The 24,692-nt window shown below is 37.9% G+C and overlaps 1 protein-coding gene across 1 annotated transcript; it reads right to left on the bottom strand.

Moving 5' to 3' along the window:
• Positions 1-828: 828 nt before the first annotated feature.
• On the bottom strand, positions 829-23,709 carry ppil2 (peptidylprolyl isomerase (cyclophilin)-like 2). The gene is made up of 20 exons (XM_057321833.1): positions 23,571-23,709; positions 23,343-23,392; positions 23,043-23,088; positions 22,788-22,850; positions 22,546-22,597; positions 20,639-20,690; positions 20,428-20,519; positions 19,833-19,922; positions 17,973-18,048; positions 15,848-16,008; positions 14,004-14,079; positions 13,440-13,546; positions 9,859-9,948; positions 9,300-9,333; positions 6,269-6,386; positions 5,576-5,632; positions 4,322-4,394; positions 4,044-4,106; positions 3,833-3,975; positions 829-1,297 (listed from the first exon to the last, which is right to left on the bottom strand). Exons 1-20 carry the CDS (start codon positions 23,600-23,602, stop codon positions 1,198-1,200), a joined length of 1,575 nt encoding a protein of 524 aa, XP_057177816.1. The 5' UTR covers positions 23,603-23,709; the 3' UTR covers positions 829-1,197.
• Between the last annotated feature and the right edge of the window lie 983 nt (positions 23,710-24,692).

The following is a 24,692-nucleotide window of genomic DNA, read 5'->3' as shown; positions in this document are numbered from 1 at the left end:
TAACTGGCCAATCATAGCACACCTCGCTTTTCAGAGCCAAGAGCTTTGTTAAAAATCTGCAAGTTTCAGAGAGGCGGAGCAAAGAGGAGATACAAACATGCACGGTATGTGGAAAATACAGCGGTTTTGAACCTTAAATCGTGTATACACATTGCACTACATCTAAAACAAACAATAATATTCGTTTAAGCCGTGTCATATAACCCCTTTAAGTTTTAGACATGTTTTGAAAAGTAATGGTATTAGCACCTATTGTATTATTGCTCCTGTATGACATATCGCTTTATTGCTCCCTGAACTCTCTGTATGTCGCTTTGGATAAAAGCGTCTGCTAAATGACTAAATGTAAATGTAATCAAAATTGTTTTAGATTGTTTAATTGTAATTAACCCATTCCAAAACTACATGTTATCATTTCTGTAGAATAAAATGAAACGCTAATCTATCAGGATTTTTTTAATTTCTACTTCTGTGTTCTACAGAAAAATGAACAGCACATGTGCTTAACATAAGGGTGAGTAAATAATGATGAGTTTTTATTTTTGTTTGAATAATGCCTTTAATGAATGTCACATTTCACAGCTGTGAGAGGAGTTATGACTTAACAAAAACACTGAATAACGACTTTAATAACAAAAATGCATTTATAAAGACATAGATTGCAAAAAAATCTCTTAAATCTTATTTACAGGGCGCAGTTTTTTTAAGATCAAAATAACTAAAAAAAACCCTGAAACTCAATTATCGTAAAACTGTAGGGCTGTCCAGCGATTAATCGCATCCAGAATAAAAGTTTGTGTTTACATAATATATGTCTGTGTGCTGTGCGTATTTATGAACACATGTACTGTATATATATTTAGGAAATATTTGCGTGTGTAAATGTATATTTATATATAATTTGAATTATATATATAAACATTTATTCTTTTTTTATTCTTAACTATATACATGTATGTGTATAAATACAAAATAAATATAACACACGCACAGACATGTATTATGTAAACACAAACTTTTATTCTGGATGCGATAAATCACGATTAATCATTAAACAGCCCTACAAAACTGTATAACTTTCATCACTCAAATACAAAAAAGGAAATAAAGATAATAAAGACACTTCACGAGTGTCACGTTCAGTCCAACATCTCATATTGTGTCCAAAACCAGACAGTCCTGTAGATCGGAGTTCCTCTACCACGAGCTAAAGTCTCCAAAACCCGATCTGCCTTTGGGTTTCTTGGCAGGTGTTTCACTTGTGGAGGGTTTGTCACTATCTGGATGGGAATGTTTCCTGTGGATGGAGAGTGAATGAGACAGGAAAGTTTATTATGGTGGTGTAATTGATTCAGTAATGATCATCTGAGTCTGACCATAGCAGCGTGTTTCGGTTATTAAAGGACAGAGCGCCACCGCAACAGATCTGGATGTTTAAGCCGAACCTCGTGTATAAATGTCACTGCAGTTGATACAAAATATTGAACCAAGACCACAAACAAATAATGCTAGACTATTCTTAAGGCCTATTTTTATGACTTATAAAAGTCTTAAAGGTGCCGTAGCAAAAACAGGATTTTGAATTATAGAGAAAACGACAAGAAGTGGAGCAGTGGTGGGTGTGATCCAGAACTCTGGTGTGAGCAGCAGGTGTGTAGATTTGTGCGAGTGTGTGTGTAGAGAAACAGTAGGGTTGTGAAGGATAATTAAAAAAATCTCCTGCGGTAAACGCTGCTCATATCCTGATCCCCGCTGTGATGCGGGACAAACCCACCGACACCCACAAACACCCAGGTGTGTCTTGATGAGATTTCAGACTTCTGTTTAACAACAATCCTTCCACCGTAAACGTTTGTGTTTATGTACAGCACAGAAATCTCAGTGACATGAGCAGTGAACATTTTTGCAGTAAAAAAAGAACTTTGCCTTTCTTACATAAATAGAACAATGGACATCACACAAAGCATATGGGTTTGTTCAACAAAACCAAACCAGGAGTGACAAAGTCATCCAACAACAATGTGAAAGACTGACAGCATGACAAGACACATGAAAACTGTGAAAGAATTCAGGTTATCACATAAAAAAATAATTTGAACTTTTCCTAAATACATGTAGAAATATTACTGTTGTATTACTTAAAGATGGGGTAACACAAATCTCATATTGATCTTGACTACCTATACGGAAGTATTGCGTACGTCATATCTTCAAAGAGTATTTAGTTTGATAAAAAAATTAAAAGAGAGATACAGCTGTACGATTAAAAACACCAGCTGCTGAAGGCGGGACGGAACTACAGCACGAGCACACAATATCATCGCATTATCCCTTCGTGGAAAGAAAAAATACAGAGCATCTTTACTGTTATTTTGACCTGTTTCTCCAGTTTTCATTTTCTGCAAATAAATGCAAATAGAAACAATATTTTATTTGAAATTTGGGAGAAATATTGTTAGTAGTTCACAGAATTAAACAAAAACGATCATTTTACCTAAACACATTTGTATAAATAGTAAATTCAGAAAATCTGAAAATTATTTTACAACTATCTCTTAATTGATTTCCGCAGCTGTAGACTGGACGTTATTTTGGATAAAAACTAGGGCTGTCAACGTTAACGCGTTAACGCATGCGATTAATTTTTTCATATTAACGCGTGAAAAATATTTAACGCAATTAACGCAGCATCCGTTTGTTTTGACATTCTTTGTCTAGCGTTACATTATGTAATCACGCTCTTATTCGTGTACAGGCTTTTAAACCACTTAAGCGCGATTTGAAACAGTTGCTTTGACGCGTTCAATGAAGATAGACCGCTTCTAAACTGTGGGACGCGGCAAAACGCAACGCGAGGTCCAGTCTGGTGTAAACAGTCACGGGCTGAAGGCTGCGTCGGTGAATCTCTGTCAGACAGCGCATCCGTGTTAAGTTCTCTTTCGTGCTTGAATGGATAAAACCATACAAGATTATGTCAGAAAGCCCGTTTTGTCGAGCATTTTCTTAAGCACAGACTTCAAAGTGTAAAATAAAATCTTAAATGAATGCAAAGAGTTGTGAAAATGGGAGTGCGGTGACGGTCAGATCTGCGTACTGAGACAGCTCTTAAAGGGGCCGCGCTCTTAAACGTGCTGCTCTGACTCCTGTCACTAATGTTAATCAAAGAACAAAATAAAAGAAGAAATCAATGTGATTTTGTAGCTTTAATGAGAATTCTTCTGCATTTAATTTATAATTTAGCATTAAAGACTGTAAAGTGTTTGAGAACTTCCTTCAATTTCTGTATATTTCATGATAGCTCTCAATTATATTGTTGAATGGCTATAATTAATGTTAAAATAATCAATTTAATAGAGACATCAGTTACAGTACTAATATCAAAACGTTTTCTTTCATTCATAAAATGACGCTGTTAAAGAAATATGTTGTGTCTACATCAATTTGAAGATTAAATGTGAAATTATTAAAATGTTGAAGTATATTTTAAAATATTATTGTTATGTGCGATTAATCGTGATTAATCACAGAAAATGTGTGATTAATCCGATTAAATTTTTTAATCGATTGACAGCACTAATAAAAACCCAATGTCCAATACTGTGTCAATGTAAATATCAGAAACTTCAGCATTGGAAGCAAAAATTCAATGTAACTCAAATGTGCTCATTGCTGTAAGATAAGTCCTAACAAGTATTGTAATATAATATGTTATCATAATATATACAGATATGTTGTCAGATTGTATTCCTTTTGCAATGCCTTTAATACATCCTTTAGTATCCCCTCATCAAATCAAAAGTGTTTCGTCATGAGCGTGTGTGTGTTCACTCACTTGGCAGCCATGTTGATGTATTTGCCCACTCCCGATCGAAAGGTTTTCGGCTGCGATTCTGTCTTTGCTTTGCTGGTCGAAGCAGAAGTTTGCGCTCTCTCCTCCTCCTGTTTCTGGGCCTCTTTCTCCCGCTCGGCTGTGATCTAAACACACAGCGTCATGATTTAAAACCAAAACCACTGACTCCCTGTATACGCATACACAAACTCACCTGTGCATCCGCTTCCTCATAAGGGTCCACGAATACCGAAGCACTCAGAATTGTTAACTCTGACTGAAAGTGAGAAACAGAGAGAGAGAGACTGAGAAACAGAATAAAGCTAAAATGCATTTATACAAGATAAAAACAAAATTTTATCCAAGTATTATCAAAATAAATTCTCTTCAAATTTGGGATTTGACAGAAGTCAACAAAAGCATGCACGGCCCATCCTCCAATCACATGGCGGATTTCTGATGCTACAGGAGTGATGAAAACGGCGCCAGCACCTTGGGTTTGTCTGTCTTAGGATCACTTTCAACATTCTCCAACGCTGTGAGAGTCTCAAATCCACCAACCACTCTAGAAAAAAGAAAGCGAGGGACATAACAACCCATCAAAATCACGCTGAAAGTCATTGTTCAGTGCCAAGACCTGAAAATCTCTCTGAGGAGACTGCACTGAATCTCTTAAACCACCAGACATTCCTCAAAATATCTTCTTTCGTGTTATGTACTACATACGAATGAATAAATGACAGAGTTTGTATTTTTGAGCGAACTGTTACTTCCAAAAAATTGTTAATGACAGCAATCTATACACAAACAATAAGTAAACCCCTCCCCCTTTCTCATGTTTGTTTTGTTAGGTGTACATGCACACACATGTATTTTCTTCACGTCATTCCTGAGAGGTCTCGGGTTGTCATGGGAGATTTTTTCTTGAACCGGTCTCAGGTCTCTCGATGGCCCATAGGCTGAGGCTGGAGGGGCGTGTGTGCATTCTTACTGCACGTGTACACATACATGTGTACACATGTATGTACACATACACACTCACACGCTGAGGGCAGCGTGTGAGTGTGCACAAGAGTTTGGTGCAGATGTATGCCAACAAACCTCGGAATTCCACAGCTTGAGCCCAAGGATTTCATCTCGATGCCAGATACACAAGACATTCCCTGAAAGTGTGTTTGTGAATTCTGAACCAACAGAAGTGATGCTTTACAACGAGAAAGCAGACTAAACAAGTCATGTATTTTTTTGACTCGTAACACAAACACACGATGCACAACAAATCAATAACAACGTAGCATCAACAGATTCTGGTCTATCGCTGCGAACTATCTTTTATATTACATCTATTAAACTGTCAATCTGATCCATGCAACTTGTTTTTTATGTCTTTTTTTACTTATTTGCTCTCACCGTCCTAAACACAGAGGTCCTAAACACCGAGACCAGGTGTCAATAAATGATATGTAACAGACAGTACATAACAAAAGCTATAAAAAAATGACTTTAGAAACGTGTTTGTTCCAATGCAAACACAAATCCACCCAACCACAACCCCTCGAGACACCGGTACAGCTTGTGTGCTAGTTTACAATGCATTGCTGACCTTTGACAGGCAGCGGTTCTGTCGGATAAACTCCTCTATAACAAACACTATTATACAGCACACAGCGGTCTGCTGAAGTGATGGCTCGGCGAGATGTGAAGTCGATATGTTTTACTAGAGACAAAACTACATTTAAGATTTACCTTCCAAACACGGTGTGTTTCCGGTCCAGGTATGTGCATGAGCGGAACGTTATGAAGCTGAAAGAGAAGAAAGTGAACCAGGAGTTGACAAAACAGAGATGAATTATGTGTAAAAACTGGTTTTGTAATTCCTTAAGGAAATACCAGTGCTTGCGAGGCAGACAAACTTTTCCTTAAAAGTTCAAATGTAAAAAACATATTTGGTGTATTTCGAAGAATGATGATGTCAGTTATGTAAATCAATAGGGGGGTTTTCATATATTGTTAATACATATAAAATGTAATATCTTGTTTTTAACAAATATACAAATTTAAGCTTTATAAAAAACATACAAACACATCACAACTAAGCCTAAAAAATCTTTTCCTAATAATCTATATCACCACCTCTGTTCAAAGTGTAAAATTGAAGATTACTTAAGTAAAATAAATTTGTCAAACTCATCTTTATAAGCTTACTATTGTGAATCAGTAGAGAGTAATTTTTACGCACTTTGCATTTTGTTTTTTGTACAATACAAAAGTTACAGATTGCAGCTTGAAGTTAAAAAAAGTGTTTTAGTTTGTTGAACGGTCAATTTGCATGCGTTTAATACCTTCAATACTTACGACTTTCAACTCAAATATTAAAGAGAATGTTTGAATAATTTCATTACAATGCAACTATGGCATTGAGCAGATCCAAAGACTCACAACTGTGATTTATTTGTGTTGGGTCCCGAGTTAGCCATGCTGAGAATGCCACGACCCGTGTGTGACAGATTGGGTCTGAATTCATCCTTAAACTTTTTCCCCCAAAACGATTCACCGCCTGCACAGAACAACAGAGAGATGATTGACAGGCCGAGGAAAAGATGATATGAATATTAGCAAACAATTACACAACGTCACCAGGTACAGACACACATTTAAATACACGTCTGTTTAAAAAAAGGATTACAGAGACAACCTAATTTGTGTGTTTTCTTTAGAAAACAGGAGTGTTGCTTTCTTGTGTGACACTGGAAGAGTAATTCGAAGTTGACTAAATTAAAAAAACAACTACGTTTAAAATTTAAGCTATAATGAATGATGTTTTCTAAATCTCTAGTTACCTAAATCCACGGCAATGAACAAGTCATTGCTGAAACCGCACAGATAAACATTTCATCAGTACGTCAGATTCCAGTTCTGTTGAACTATAACAGCAGTTTATATTATATTACGTGACCGGGACTATCCTTTTAAATACCATCAAACCATTTAAAAAGCTCAAAGCCAGCACCATGTGTGGAGCATTGCATATTTTCAGTTGTTGAGCAGTAAAGTAACATCTACAATTTACCATCAATCTGCTTTTTGAGTCCAGCGGGCGACATTTCTGCATAATTTATGACCCTGCTGACATTTTCTACACAACCCACCCCGACTGACTCGATTAAAAAGAAAGAGGAAAAAGGTTATAGAGTGAATATAGGTATTACAAAACATTTCTGAATTTTTTTGGGGGGTACTCGTATGTCCTTGTATTTGGATATGTGTAACTAGGCATGATCATTTGACGGTATGATCACCTCGAGCCAAAATGACACCGTTTCGCGGTATGGCGGTATTTCGGTTACAGCTTTAAAACGTGTTCTTTTAAATGTCTGGGTAAAATCATTGAACACAATATATTTAAGCAACACAAAATATTTGGAACAGTAGTAAACATGTACAGTATGGCAGGTTAAATCAGCGGTTCCCAAACTTTTTGAAAGCATTGCATCCCTTTCTAGTCTTTTTACATGCATTTCTAGTAATTAAACATACATAAATATATAAAAATTAATTAATTAAATGCCGATGAGCAAACAACAAATTAACAAAAAAATAGCACAGAACCTGATGGATTCCTGCACTTTCCGTCTTTGATGAGATGAAACAAGAGCTCATACCTTGGGAACAGTATAACAGAAATTTGAGTGGTTTTAAAACGGCGGCTTTTTAAACCGCGTATACCTTGGGACCGGTATTCGGGCGATGCCTAGTCTAAACACGATCAAAGCCTTCAAAAATATCTAAATAAGACTGTCATTTAATATATCAATAACAAATCTAATCAGTTACTAATGCCTTTTTATCGCTGAACATGTTAAAGTAAAAGGCAATATTACTGTACATGAATCAAGGTTATTTTAGCTTACTAAAATTAAAACTTTGAAAACGTTCCTGTTCATTGAAATCAAATAAATGATTGACCTAAAAATTATTGGAAAAACTTAACTCAAGGAAAAATTGAAATGTTGCCCCAAAAATAAACGCAAGTAAGTTAAAAGCAGTAAAATAAAACAAAACTAAAATAAAAATTAATTAATCAACAGCAACATTAAAAATAAACCAATAAATTATAAAATGACAAAAGCATATACCAAAATTGCTAAAACTTTAACTAAAATTAACAATCTAAAAATAAAAGCTAATTTAAAATATTAATAAAACCAAAATCAAAACTATAATAACTCTGACATGAATGTGAATTTCAGACTTTTTCATAATATTGTTAATAGATATTGACTTGACATTCACATGTACAAAAAACACATCCAGGCATGTAATATGTGGCAGGGATGGCTCACGGTCTAGTATTCAAATCTATAATTCATAAACGCACCACCATAAAAGCATCATGTCTCACTCTGTTTTCAGATCATCCTGCCATGAGCGCTACATATACATGTGTGTGTCGGCAAATTTTTTAAAACAGGACCCAAGCCCCGCCCCCTCCAGTCAATCAATGTTCTAGTTCGGCTGCCAAGCATGCATGTCAATGTGTGTGTAAACCAAACTGTGAGAAGATTGAAGGCTTCTGGCCTGAATTGGAAAACTAAACGCTTTCTTCTCATGTTTGTCTTTGCTCTTCAGTGCGAGACGGAGGTCTCGTGTGAGGGTGGTGCATTTTTTATAGGATTGAATTTTAGACATGCACAGGCCTTTCAGCTCTTCAGCTAGACGTGAGCTTTTAACACCCGTGACCGCGGGAGCACAAACCTTACAAATGTGCCTAAAAAAGAAAGTATTTATTTTTTGCAGTGGTTTTGTTGTTTGCAAATATAACTCGATCAGCAGCTCGTTTCAGAGGTTGCGTCCTCCGGAGGTCGCATTTACGGGCCATATTACCGTCTCGTTTAAATAACCGTAATTAAATTGTATATTACGCCTCGTAAGTTGTAAAATAATATAGTAATTCTTTCTAAGTTTGCAACGTAATAGTAACGGAAAGGGTGGAATCTGCTCTGACTCCGTTTGTTTGCTGCAACATGCTGTGATTGTCGCAAACTGGCAACCGAGCTGTGGAAATACACTAGTGGGTAAATCGTCAGTGGGCGGGGTCACACGGACCAAAACAAAAGCAGACATTCCGGCACGGAAAGCACATTTCAGAGTGGAATAACTAGCTATAGAATTGTATTTTGGACAAACCAATATATGAACTTTGCATGTTTTCTAAGTGTCTACGAACATATTAAGGTATTGTCTTGATTTAATACAGTAAAATTATTACATACTGCTCCTTTAAGTTTTGCGCAAATCTGTAATGGAAACCTGGCTACTGATGCACATGTATCGCGATTCGTGAAAAACCACCTCCCGAAACAAACTTGTCCAAACAAAATATACAGTCGGGAGAGGAGACTTGAACATATGAGAGACTTTTCATAAAGTTTCTATAATTTAAAAATAAAGTCAACTGTAGGCCTATTACCTGTACCAGTGCCTGTAGGGTCTCCTCCTTGAATCTGCAAACAATGAACGACAATTATAAGTCACAAAAAATATAATATTAATGTGAGTGACACCTAGACTAAATCAATCATGCAAATGTCGAAGAAAGATAACGAAGAAGTGGAATAAATGTTAACAATTTTTGTGTTATATTTCCACTTTTGAATAAGTAAAAAAGCAAGGAATCCATGATGGTCTGTTGCTTATCAAAATCCAGAGGTGTAAAAGCAAACATGAGCTTCCATTTGAAGGACAAAATGCCAGATCGACTTTATTTTACGCATCACAAACAGCCATTGGCAGGGTGTAATATACTTAACAAATATACAGTGTGAGAAATCTGCTTGCTACAGAAATATCATATTCATTAGACATAAAACATACCTAAAGAAACCCTTCTGACTTCAATAATAATAACTATAATGATTGCTAGTTATGATCTGGAATACCCAAATTCAGACACACATACACATACAAACAGGAGCGGTGTACTTCAGCAAAAAAGATGAACGTAGCATTTATAAGAGAAATCAACGAACCATGAAATTTCGAATAGAGCGGTGGAATACGGTGCCGTCGTAATATCCTTTCTTGCACAGTTTAATAAAGTTTTCTCCAGCCTTAGGGACCTGAAAAAAGTCAAACAAATGTCAGTCCTGAATGTCACAAAATGTGATTTATGAAAACTGTTTCTTAAACATGACCACATCTTCGTTGTGGAGAAAACAGAAGTGACAGGCATGATAAACATTTTTTAATACGTCTTTATTTCCAACACAACAACCAAACAGACACTTGCAACTAATTCAAAGTATTTTCAAGGTATATTTTTCACGTATATCGCCCCTGTACTGTGAGACGCAGAAATCGATTCTACATTACACTTGATTCCCAAAAACAGGTCAAGCGAGTCAAGATTGAAATTACATTTTGATTTTGATGCCACAACCGTTTGTAAACGCTTGAACAAAAAGCTTAACGTAAAGATGCCGAGATTAAAATCAGCATCAGCTTTATGGATACTCGAGGGCATTTGTTATTATTCGTTTTTTTCATTTACTCGTCAATGATGTGACCTCTCTTCTTCTACCTGATTTGACAAGTGCACAGCCAATAAAAAGAAACAAAAATAGCACCTAGTTAGGACTACGAAGATGACAGAGGGCTGTTTCTATGTCCTACTGGCAGAGTTTACCTTTGTTCCCAAGTGACACAACCACACACAAAGACATGAGGATGTCTCCCTGTATAATGTTTGTGTGTGTGCACGCAAGAGAGCGAGAGCGAGAGAGAGCGAGAGCGAGAGAGAAAGAGAGAGAGAGTGAGCAAGCGAGCGAGAGAGAGAGTGCGCGAGCGTGCGAGCGTGCGAGCGAGAGAGAGAGAGAGAGAGAGCGAGCGAGCGAGAGAGAGAGAGCGAGCGAGCAAGAGAGAGAGAGAGCGAGAGAGAGCGCGAGCGAGCGAGAGAGAGAGAGAGAGAGCGAGAGAGAGCGCGAGCGAGCGAGAGAGAGAGAGAGCGAGAGAGAGAGCGAGCGAGCGAGAGAGAGAGAGAGAGCGAGAGAGAGCGCGAGCGAGCGAGAGAGAGAGAGAGCGAGAGAGAGAGAGCGAGAGAGAGCGAGAGAGAGACGAAGACGAGGTACCGGAAGAAGAGAAAGCCGAGAATGAGGGAGGCAGGAAGAGATGATGAGAGAGAGATGAGAAGACAGAGAAGAGAGAAAACTAGAGAGAAAGAGAAGAGAGAGAAGAAGAGAGAAAGTTCGACGCACAAGAGACCGAGAGGAACGAAACAGAGCTGCGCGACGCGCTGAGAAGAGACCGAGGAGCCGAGGAGAGAGAAAGCAGAGAGAGACGAGAGCATGAAAGATGGATGCAGAGAGAGAGATACAGAAGAGAGAGAAGGAGAGCGAGAACGACAGAGCAGAGAGCAGAGGACACTCGAGGAAGAAGCGAACCGATCTTTCGAAACAGATGCTACTCGAGGAGCTAAGAAGAGACTAGCGTTGCGATCCATCCATGAGAGCGAACGGTGAAAAACAGAGGCGAAGAGAGAGATCGGAGAGTAGAGACGAGTGCGAGCAGCCAGAAGAGAAAGCGAAGAAGAAAGCCGGGGAGCCGAGAAGAGAAGAAGAGGAGAGAGTACGGGAGAAAGCAGACGAATGAGCGAGAAGGCCGATGCACAGAGGAAGAGACGCGGAGCAAGAGAGCGAGCGGCGAGCGAGGAGCGAGCGAGCGAGAGGGAGAGAGAGAGAGAGCGGAGCAGAGAGAGAGCAGAGCAAGAGCGAGCAGAGCGAGAGAGAGCAGAGAGAGAGCGAGAGAGAGAGAGAGAGAGAGAGAGAGAGGAGCGAGAGAGAGGAGCGAGAGAGAGCGAGGAGAGAGAGCGAGAAAGAGAGAGAGAGTGAGCAAGCGAGCGAGAGAGAGAGTGCGCGAGCGTGCGAGCGTGCGAGCGAGAGAGAGAGAGAGAGAGAGCGAGCGAGCGAGAGAGAGAGAGCGAGCGAGCAAGAGAGAGAGAGAGCGAGAGAGAGCGCGAGCGAGCGAGAGAGAGAGAGAGAGAGCGAGAGAGAGCGCGAGCGAGCGAGAGAGAGAGAGAGAGAGAGAGAGAGAGAGAGAGCGAGAGAGCGAGCGAGAGAGAGCGAGAGAGAGAGAGAGAGAGCGAGAGAGAGAGAGAGAGAGAGAGCGAGAGAGAGGTCTTTACCAATGACAAGGGGAGTGTTCGGAAAACTTGTTTGAAAACAGTCATTATTTTCACAAAGGAAAAATCACAATTCGCTTATGCAGAAGAAGCAAACAAACAAAACAGGTGTTGAATGCCCCGGCGTGTTACACTTATTTTTTGGAGGATCTATTGACAGAAATGCAATATAATAAACATAACTATGTCTTCAGAGGTGTATAAAGACCTTACATAATGAAGCGTTAGGTTTTTATTACCTTAGAATGAGCTATTTCCATCTACATACATGGTCTCCTTACATGGAATTTCGTCATGTTGTCTCTACAGTCGCCCTAAACGGACAAACTGCTCTGCAGAATGCGTGTTTCATAAAACGTGACAACATCTTAGTTCTGTGTCAGCTGCCGTAGTGCTTCGAAAGGGAGGGGAGAGAGGGTTGAGCTGCTGGTTGCAGTTCACAACCTCACCACTAGATGCCACTAGATTTCATACACTGGACCATTAAGGGAACTCAACATACAAATGCTTTCGTAAACGGCCTCAGCATTTAAGACCATAGGAGAGAAGAAAATATTTTATACACTGTAGCTTTAAGGATTACAAGGGATTACATTAAGCCGCAGCATGCACGAAAGCATAAAATGGAAAAAATGTATATAAAACATGATAAACGTGAAGAGATTTGCAAGCACGTAATCTTACGTATGTAAATAATTCAAAGTTCACCGCTCGTGTTAAATGGAAACACAAACATGACAGATATATAGAGAGGTAAGTGAATCAAGTGTGGTGGATTCATCTCCAGAGTGACTGACTGTCAGAACACTCACATAAATAACAAACAGGCTCTCTGTATCCATCCAGTCGAGGACAGAGAGAATCGTGGGCAAGTTTTACTGCCGGCACAAGGCCATAAAGAACACCATTCTTCTGGGGAAGCGTTTTAAGGCGGGGATGATTTTACAAGCTCGGTGGGATACAGAACCAACCAAATTAAGAAATGAGAGGAAAAAATACAACAAATGAGACGGTAACACTTTTTAGAAAGAAGCGTATAATGACCTGAAAACACTGGACATTTTGTCCAAACCGATATTATATAATTTTTTATATAACTTTGTTTTTAAATTTCATTTAGTTTTAACACACCTTTGAAGCAGTTTGCTAGTTAAGTTTATTTATTTTTCATTGAGTTTCATTAGTTTTGGTCGTGGTTTATATTTTTTGTAATATACTGTAACATATTTGTCAAGGAAAGATTCAAAAAGTATGGTGTTATAAAAATTCAACAATTTATCATAAAACTAAAGACTTTTTCTATATAATTTTAGTGTATTTCAGTTTAATAAACACAACACAAAATGCGTTTTCTTTATTAATTTTGTGAAATAACCTCGGTTCAAACTTTTCCCAATCTGTATGAAAACCTGCTCAAGCGTTTCACACTGTTACCTTATCGCAATGTAACTCCAGATTCAAATCCCCTTTGTTGGTTTGCAGGCGAACATAGCCTTTCTTCTTAACATACTGGTATCGAACGGCATCATCAGCAATGGCGTCTGAAAACACAATGACAACCTACATCTTTACACATTTAGCATTACCGCCTTATGCAAACACAAAAAGAATAAACAGGTATGTGAAACCTTAGACAGCTGCTTTGACAGAGGTCGATAGGTTTTCTGGGACATATTGAATCCAGATTCAAAACCTCAGACACCAATAATTTCTGTGTCTAACAGTTACAGGTATTGCAATGATGCAATCATTTGAAATGCCCCAACTTCCTCACAGCATTAACCAGTGGAGGAATTGTGTAATTTGTTCTGTGTGTCAGCAGTCACGCCATGACCGCCAAACATTAAAATGTAAACTTGGGCTGAATTTCATAACCACTTCAGTTCACATATTGGAATCAGAAATACCAGAAAACTCAAATGATGTCAGATCCTGGGCAGAACAAGGCTGATAATGAAAACTTTGGCTATGTGAGAATCGACTGAGAGAGACTGTTACCTGCTTCATGAACGGTAGCTGGAGCCATTGCTGTGGATGTGAAGGATGCAGAAACTCGTCCAGTGGAATAGTGAGCCTAGAGAGAGAGAGAGTGTAATTATGCCTATAGCTGTATATGGCTGCTATGTTTGGGGTCCACAGTGTCTGACAGATTACTCCAAATGGGATAAACACCCCATAGAATCCCTACATGCTGAATTCTGTAGAAACATTTTAAGAGTTCAGAGAAGAACACCAAATAATGCATGCAGGGCTGAATTAGGTCCTCCTAACACACTTCAATAAGAAGCACTTAAAACCCAAGAGCTGAGACCTAAAGCCTGCACAACGGAACAAAACCAAATCAGAATAAACCAAATGATCAAAGAAAGTCAAAAGTGCTATTTAGATCATTGGGAAAAGGAAAGTACACTAGAATGCTGTCAGACCCTAAACAGAAAATACAATCTGGCAGATGATCTCTACACTGTTGGAGATGTAAAACAGAGACGGATCCTCAGTGATCACAGTCTGGCCGTAGAGAGCGGCAGACACAGACAAACATGGCTTCCAAAGGAAGAATGAGTACACTGGGACACTGGTGAGGTCGAGAGTAGAGAGAGAGAGAGAGAGAGAGAGAGAACCAGGGGAGAGAAAAAGACAGAAAAAGAGAAACAAATGAGAGAAATAGAATTGCTTCCATTTCTGCTAAAAATCTGAACGTTGCATAACAGTTGCAGAGATAAAATAGACAAATCCAAACAGGAAATAAATCATGTAAAGAGGAAGTAGAAATAAACAACGAAATAAACATGACATTTACATGTTTGTAACGTTCTTCCTCAAGTATTTTTATCAAGATTTTTACCTCTTTTTACCTCAGCATTAACTGGAAAAAAGACGATAAACTACAAGAAATACAGCGAAACTAATAACACATGATATGAGCTATTAGTCCTGTCTGTAGCATAAAAACCTTACAAAATGGTCTTAAATATGTCCCCGTGTAAACATACATACACTGCAGAAACGTTTGGCTTAAACAAGTTGAAAAAGCCTAACTTTGGGATATCATAATCGCCTCAGTGTGACGCAGAGATAGCCAATCTCAATCAGTCAGAGAATGCTAGTCCATTTCAACGTCACAAGGCCAGGCTAGCACGGACAAGACTGAAATAGACTGGCATGCTAAAGTCCAGCCAATTAAACTCAACGCCTGCATTGTGAACGGGCTGAGCAAGCAAAGCTAATACAGCTGGAAGAACAGGGGAAGATATTCTTAAACCCGGGGTAGAAGTCGTCCTGGGACACGGCCAGAGATGCATTAATAACCACCACAGAAAGACTCACTATCTAGAAAGATTTGTTTTTGGGAGGACGTTTTCTAAAAAGTATGTACGTGGAATGCTATTTTTAGACACAAAGATTTCAATGTGACGTTCTGAAGAATTTCAAGTGTGTTGTGTGTGCGTGTGGCTGGTGGAGGATCCTGCAAGGCCAGTTTCTTCTGCTCCAGTTGCTGTGTGATGGTGGTAGAAACTGAGAGGCAAATGACCTCATGATGCACTGACACTTTCTCAAACACACACATCCAAAGACACTTTACTGTGACCCAGCACCGTTTTATGTGCCCTTAAACACCACGCATAACAACGCAGAAGAGTCACCCTATAAAACATCACATTCCAGACGTTTATTTATAGCCCTCATAATCTTAGTCGAGGTTTCAGATTAAGGTTCAATATCATGACAACCTTTGCATTTTGAAGCGACTATGTCATGAGGAAAAACCAGGAAAACAATTCAAATCGAAAGTAGAAATGCACGGCTGAAAGAGAGAATGTAGTTTCTCTTGAAACACTTACAGCATTGAGCTTGTCTGTTTTTTTGGTTTCTGGCTCTTTCATGGTGGAAGCCAACAGCTGGTCTCCTTTATAGTCCCTGTAGAGTTCAGCCAGCGTTTCTCGCGTCTCAAGATTGGTGGTTTTAAGATGGTACGCTGGGTCAAGTTTGGCCTTCTCCTCATCTGCAGAGAAAGAAAAAACAGACAGAGTTCCATCAAACCAACATCTAGTACAATACATTTCTGTTTGAAAGTTTAGCATCACTTTGCTAAAGGTTTCTCATTGGTTTAAAAAATCTTTTAGTCATAGGGTGTATGGCTAAATAGCTGAAATTAGTTTTAGAATTTTTTTTTGCCAAGTTACATATTTTTGTCCCAGTGAATCTTTCAAAAAACTAAAAAACATATCTCTAGACAACCACAAACATTTGAATAAAATGATATATTTAATTTGATAAAACATATAAAGTATATTTTTTATATAATATATTTTTTCATTTTCTATGTTTTAATATCAATATTTTGAATGTTAATATTTTCATGTACATTTTTATGTTTTTTACTTTTCTCTTCAAAGCTATAATCATGAACAGATAAGAGTTCGTCGTATAACTGTGGCAACTATTATTTAAATATAACATATAGTGCATTACAATATGTATTAGGTATTAAACATCGACTGTACATGGGTTTATGGACAAATAAACCCTACATGTGTGTTACGGTGTAACAGCAACAAAAAAAGTTACTAATACTGTTTATTATTGAATACTATTTATATTCATAAAATAATATAGCATAAGAGAGATTTATCTTCATCGTTAGTTTTTCTCTAAATGTTTGCTATGTCTCACCATATAAGGTTTATTCGTCTATTACCCATGTATCCTAAAATTAAAAGTCAATTTGTTTGGAGATGGAAAATGATACAAACTTATAAAGATAGTTGGAAAAGTGTTGCAGTTCTGCAGAATAAATTAGCCACATCATGAAACCTGCTCCACCAGCACTGCACACGCTGTTGTTCTGCTGTCAGGAATATGGATCTTCTCGGCTAATTTAAGAGCGACCGGTCAGTCCGTATAAAATACGCACAGCTATTCCTGCGCTGCTGGTCATTTTTATGGGCTTCGGTGCCCTTTGTACGCCGTTCATTATGTAGAGCGAGTCCTCTGTGAATGCCGTTTGATTTAACCTCATTAACCACTTCATCTCCCAAAACCATCATGGTACGACTAAAGCATGTAATAGCATTATGTAATGAACTTTAAATAAGCGGACTAAAGTGACAATAGCACACCTGAATACTTTTGTTCTCACAGGTGAGTCTGGCTGACATACTTTGCCAAGTAAAGGCCTGTTCACACCAAGAATGCTAACTATAAAGTATGCACCGATATATCGGCCAGTGATCGCTATCGCAATTTTTCAGACTATTGGCCGATAGTTTAAAAACAGCTGATGATCAGGGCCGACATAGCCTGTCAATCAAAAGAGGACAGGAAAATGCAATAAATTTGTGCACTGTATACAGAAAACGTTGAGATACATCACCAGTTTGATGTTCGATATTAATAGTCATTATATGAATTAATAACATTCAGAAAGTTAGGAAATATTAATTTATTCTTCATAATTTAGTTAATGCGAGTTATTATAACCACCACACTATCGGTATCGGCAGATATGACTCAGAATATTCAGCTATCGATAACGGTGGAGAAATGTAGTATCGGTACATCCCTACAACGAAGATATTGTTAATAGCTTCCACGCCAATGTACGATAACATGATGTCACATTCAACTTCGAATAGATTTTGATTGGCGGTCCATGTTTTATCGTCCGTCAGCAGAAAAAAAATGCTTTAAAAGTGATTCCAATGACACTGTTTTCTGTATCGTTCTAGTTATGGACTGTGCTATTCTCTTACATTTTTTTCAGATTTATAATACTTTATAGTTATAGTTATCATCTTTGGTGTGAAGAGTCCTTAAGTATTCCAGATATTTCGACAATATAAAAAGTCTGTGCACTCTGCACAGCATACATATTAAATACTGCAGAAAGAGTTCAAATTCACCAAATCGTATTAAATTTTACAAGACAACACAATGAATGTAATAAAAACACAACACACAGCTAACCTGGGTCCAGGACTTTCAAATTGTTTTTAACATGGAAGAAGTTGGACACATTGAATTTATCCAGATTTGTAGGATCCTGGAACATGAAAAAGAATACAAGACGTTATATGACAACTGTAGCTCATATGTAGGCCTTCTTATTTATAAATCAGTTTTGTACCCATCGCAGTACTGCGTAAATATAATCTGCTTGTTCTACATTTTCCCCAAAGACGAGCGACTACACCGTAATGGATTTGTTTTGGCTCTGTGTCATCAGTTTAGAGGAAAAGTTGCACAGTTTGGGGGATTGCCCACTGAAACGCACACAAATAGAGACAGAAAAGAAAGTTCAGGACCTCGTTCTCTCTTTGTCTCTGCTTTGTGTTTCACCCACCGTATCTGTTCCAAATAGGTCAGACAGTGAAACCGTACCCCGGCAGGGCTGTTAAAGTCCCCCAGCCCTCAACCATCCCTCTCATCTCAAATACTTTCCCTCCCTCCACCCGAACCCTGTTTAAAACAAATCTCCAACTTTCCCATCCCAAAATAACCTCCAAAACCGTACCGCCAACAGCTGCAGGGACAGACGCATCCTAACCTTCCACTCTGACCCATTCGGTCTAATCTCACCCTTTCTCTTTCTCAGAACACACCCGTAACGCCCATCTACAGTCGCCATGAGCTAAAATAAACTGTGCAAGGACACAACGGGTCAGCTTTCCATTACTGGACAGTGTAGGTCAAACACACAGACTCAGTGCCATGCACAGATCTCTTCACAGAAACCTAACCCTTGTAAGTTCCTTTCTAACACAGTGTTTACATGGATTAACACAAGACTTTACAACTTCAGACAGTCACCACATGGCGCTGGAATAGAACAAATTAAACCAAAAGTAAACTGGGTCACGGCAACATGAACGAGGTTTAAAATCAACAATAAATCGAAACCGACCCATATTTATTATCCTGGCGCACTTGCCTGGTTGTATTGTGCAGGACTCGCTGAAGCACGTTATTTAAAAAAATATTTTACTTCAATGTGATCCAGTCTGAAATCCAGGCTAAAGTAATTATGAAGAATGGAATTATGAGATAACGGTGATATTTTTGCACAACGTACATTATGTAGAATTTTATCCTCAAGTAAATCACAAAATATTGAAGGAAAAGTTGGTAAAGCACAAGAATCTAAAAGGACGTTAAGGTGTATCTAACATTTCTTGAGTTACAGGCATGCAAATTTTGTAAAAATAACACGAAAAGTGCTTTTTCCTTATTTTTGAATTGTCAACATTGGCATAAAATGCATTAATGATTGCTCAACTCTGTGGACAACTAAAATGATAATGCTGGTATATTTCTTGTCGTTTTTCACCTCCTCTAATATGGCTCCAAATTTCAGGTGAAAATCATTTTTACCCTCCTCTACAAATGAGTGCATTACTCCGTTAAAATTCATCTGTGGCATCTGTAAAAATATTTGAAAAATCAAGAATTTGAGCTAGGGAAATATTCCAAATTTGGTTGATTTGACACGGAATGACCCAGTTTTCCTGTGTTTGTTTCTTTTTTCTTTTGTACAGGCCTTACCAGCTCTTCTGGTCATGGCAGGATTTTCTATGGTTATCAACAGTCAACCAAGTCAGCAAAATCAAGTTATCCTTTTAACCCAACTTACTGAACCTGGGCTGTCAATCACGAAACCCCCTGAACTGATCAAAGACCAGATTGTCTGTCTCTATGGCGACAGCTGTAATCAATACAGCGCACGTAAATGGTCTATACATTCAACCTGACACTTCACAACACGCTCATCTCACAGACATCACAACGAACATATCAACACATGAACGTTCCATAGCTACACTGACGCACCTGTAAAGTGATGAGATCCTGACGGGTGAAGGGCTCGTCGGTCAGCAGGTCTTTATAACTCTTTGTCTTGATGTTGAGCTGTTCCACAGCCTGGACAAAACACAAGTTCACAACATAATGACGAGCGTTCATGTTTGAATGTTTTCATAAATACATCTTACATGAGCCATATTTTGGTTGTCAATTACATTAACTAGAAGAAGCCCAAACATTTTTTCACTCATCCAAAAATAAAGAAAGAAATCACAATGATGCTAAAGAGGACAAATGACTGAAAATAGGACAGTCATTGAGTTCCAAACATACACACACAATTTCAGACTTTCCTTCATGATAATGTATGGAAAGTAAACTTTTGTCTCCTTTGGAGCTCGACTGTCTGTTATCATTGTATGCTTTTGTTGCATGGAAAAAAGCTTCAATTTTGGGTGAAGTTCATGTACGAACACAGGCCGTTTCATTCTAATACTAAGTAAGAAGTTGCAACTTCTTTGTGAGAAACGTTGTGTATTAAACATCCCCTTTAGGTTGCAAATAATCACAAACATACGGAAAGATCTGTAAAGAGAAACAATCAGAAGGTGGTTTGTTTTACCTCGTTTGAGAAAACATTTCCAGTGACTTTATTGGCAACAATGTGAGAGTTGTTTGTGAAGACGGTGTACAGCACAGGACAGTGGTACTTCCCTAAAACACAGAACTTCAATCCATTATCTGCTTTTATTTACACATATTGCTGTTGACACGGGTCGGGTAAGAGGATCTAGTGCGAACACACACACACACACACACACACACATATTTACCATCATTGTTTTTGCTGATGTTAAGCTTGATGAGGGATTTAGCTTCAAGCTTCTAAAAAGAGAGAGAAACAGAGAGTGAGTGATTGTCTGTCTTTCAATCCTTACAAAAAAGAATCATGCTCTTTACAAGCTTTACTAACAGTATGCCATTTCATGATTTCACATACCACAATTCATCGCAATATTAACCACAAGCATGTTACGCTGTTTGGTGAACTGTGTTTTTTGCATGTGATGTAATGCAAACTAAGAAAGATGCATGCGTTACTTTTACATGTTATTTATTTAAAAAGCACCCATCACGCCAGCACAACACTCTCTTACTATCATAAACATTTTGCTACAAACATATTATTTGAAGACAACATAAAATATACACAAAGAGAATACTCAGAGAGAATAATATTGAATGTTGTTGGCTTGATATACTTCCATGCAACCTTGGTTATATCAGTAGGAAAGTGAAGCGATTTTGAAGGCAGACAAAATATATCGATAAAAAATAAGAAAACAAGCACTTCCTTTAGGATTGAGCGAATCAAAGAATTGTTAAGAATCAGATCAGGTGGGATTTATTAAATAATAAGGTTTTGATTGAATGTTTAAGTATGCTGGCCGATGTTTTCAAATTGACATACTGTATACTTAGAAATAACACGTACATTTTTTCGTTACAAATTTTCAATTATTTTTCAAATGTATTTGAAATAGAAGACTTGGACTAAATAATGAAGAAAAAGCAGATGCGAAATCATTCAATGCTGTTTAAAAAGCATCTCAAGGAGAGACCAAAAAAAGCTGCTTGAGAAAATGACAAGATAACCTTTCTATAAATTTTGACAAAGGTTGACGACACTGAAGATGATCAAATCTAATATAGTTTAATCTGAGTATAATTCTCTTTAGTCAAAAGTTACTGTTTAGTTCCGTAGTCACGCACACTACTTTTATACCACATCAATCATCAATATTTCTGAGAAAGGTCAAACTGAACACACGTGTCGAGACATGTACTCAGACACGTAACTGTGAAGATTTAAGGATGAATTATGAATAACAGTCTTGTGCTTTAGCAGACGTCGAGAGTGAACGTCAAAGTTTCACCAACCACACAAACACACTGAGCAAATACATCCTGTCTCACACTCAACAACCGATTACGCATGCAGCACGCACATGCTGAGATCCTATAACTCCTATAACATAAATTAAGGGTGCAGTAATGGCGCACGTGTCCAGAGAACTGATTATACAGCATTTTACACCCTGCTTTGGCAAATAAAGAACACTTTTAGCCACTGTCAGCATGCCTACAAAATATCGTTTCTAATGTTTTATAAATTAGTACAGTACAGTTTCTGCCTTCTAAGCAACACAAGACTCAACTTATTCCCCTTAAGTGGACTCAATGGCATAAAAATGAAACTAAGATTATAACATGCAAAACATATGCAAAAGTGCTTAGATTTATACTTCAGAAGGTATCAAATGATATACACCTAAAAGATACACCTTGAGTAGATATGTGAGGCTAAGAGACCTACAAATAAATTCTAGTATAAGACATAACCAGTTGAGGTTGTATGATGGAACTTTTCTTTTAAATTGACCAAAGTGCACTTTACAGCATGTGCAGAACCAAGAACGTTTGAAAGCTTTGGAGTGCATGAACTACAACAGTTCATGTTGCGTATTCTGTGGTTTACTATAATGTGTCATATAATGTTTGCCTTAGATTGCTTGTGGAGTCTATCATGTGGAGTCTATCGCCCTCTAGTGGTTCAACAAAATGAAACAAGAAATTTACATCCAACCATTTTAGCAGCTACTTTTGTCCAAAAAAATAAAATGATTCATAATTTTATTTTTTAAAAGAAATATGCTATATGTAGATATAAATTAAATACCTCTCCAGTAATGGGGTTGGTACCATACTTCTTAATCCAGGGCACTATGCTCCTATTGAGGAAAAAACAGTTTTCTGGATCATCTATGAGCTCGCTTAAAATACAGCAAAGCTTACACCGAACATCAAATACTATAAAGTAGTCAAAGCATCTACTGTATATACGGTAAGGAATTCAAATAACATCTTAACAAACAAGATAAGATACTGCGATACACTACTGCTGGTGAGAGTAATACTCACATTAAATCAAACACCACCCCATCCACTGTGCACATTGGATACTCAAAGGGCTGAAGAGAGAGACTGTGAAAGGGATAAAAAGTCCAATTTAAAAGACAACACAAACACACAGATTACTGTTCAGAAAAACATCATTCCAACAGCTGCGTCAATGGAAATGACAGATCACTAGTTATGCAGGCATGCTCTGTTTTACTAGATCTAAACTACTGACCACAAGTATCACATTAAATGAGAATTATTTGATTAACTCACCTGCAGTGATCGAAGGGCAGTCGCCTAAAATTGCCTTGAGGAATTTCTATTAACAAAATGAATAAATATACATTATTATTGATTTCAAGCATAAATAATCAAAGGTTATAGACTCACAAAAAAAAAAAATTATCGAACATCTGAGCAACCCTTCGAAATATGTGGATGTCACTGCACAAGTGTAGATCATCACATTTTTCACTAAAAAGCCACCAAATAACCTTACATCAATTTTTAGTTATATGTTACTCAGTTATATGTGGTGCCACCATGGATCAATTTATGAAGAAGTCAGTGTACCTGATTTCTTCCCTCCATAAAACTGAGTGTATTCTGCACATGTAATGTACCTGTAACACACAGATATGAAGAAAACGTTTTTCACACAAAATAAACATTAAATAAGAAAATAAGAGCGAACTGGCAACAGTAATGTATAACTAAATACATTGAAAATCACACTTAAAAGTAACTAAATAATGATGTGTAGGATATCTACAACACGCGTAATGTTTCGTTTCAACTTACATCTTATCTTTTTGATGCTGTCTTTTACCCATTTCTGTGGACGAAAAGGTTACAACAAACCAAAATAAAATGTTTACAAAACGTATAAAACAACACAGCAGCGATCGCGACTGTTTAAAACAGAAACACTTCCGGTCTGTGTTTGGTACGACAGTCAAATGTGTCCGGAGTGAATGTAGAATTGAGCGCTTTGGCCCACTATGATGTCTCAACAGTGCCGCCATATTGGGAAGGGCAGGGCGGACACACGCAAACACATACGTGAACGTATAACAAAAATATTTTAATAACAAGTTTAGAAATGTAAAGGCATTGTATTTTTTATACATACAGAAAAACCGCAGCTCCAGCGTCCATCTTACCTTATTTATAGGGCAGTTTTGCCCTCCCAAATATGGCGTCGCCGTTAGCTCAAAATTATATTTTTGTTTACATATATTCACTCAATACTAGTGAAATAATTAATAATTACTTTAATAATTATATAATTTTTATATTGATAATGAATATAAAATATTAATAACCAACTATAATTATTTATTTAAGATTTCAGCAGAGGCGTCAAATAAATCTCTTAAAGCGGCAACGAGTAACTTTTTGACCTTATAATAATGTCTTCAAAAATTATTTTAGTGGTAGTACAACTTTTAACTGGACGAATTTTACTGCCGTTACTACCTAAGCAGCCTCCTATCAGCTGAAATTGCACTTGTAACTTTGGTGTTCTGGTCGGTACAAGCCCCGCCTATCCCCTGCTTTACGGCATACGTCACGTTTTAGTCGCAGCCTGGGAGAAGTTGGCCAACAGCAGAGCTAACAGTAAGACTAAACGAACCAAAACATCACCATGGCAGAGCCAGCCAAAAAACCAAAGAGGGTTTTGTCGGAGGAAGCAAAGAAAAGAAAGCGAGAGAGTGATCGGACACGAGGCCGGTGTAATGCCGAGAAATGCACCCCTGCCAAATTATGCACCCACCCTCCCCACAATGGTTAGGGTGAGGATTAGGTGTTAGGGGATAGGTTAGGATTAGGTGTGGGGAGGGTTTAGAATTAGCCAATCGGACATCGTGTTATTGAAGGAGGTGCAGAATCTGGCAGGGGTGCATTTCTCGGCACAACACC

Source organism: Triplophysa rosa, linkage group LG2 (genome assembly GCF_024868665.1).
Source record: "Triplophysa rosa linkage group LG2, Trosa_1v2, whole genome shotgun sequence".
NCBI classification, from domain to species: domain Eukaryota; kingdom Metazoa; phylum Chordata; class Actinopteri; order Cypriniformes; family Nemacheilidae; genus Triplophysa; species Triplophysa rosa.
This window is presented reverse-complemented; position numbering and strand designations above follow the sequence as displayed.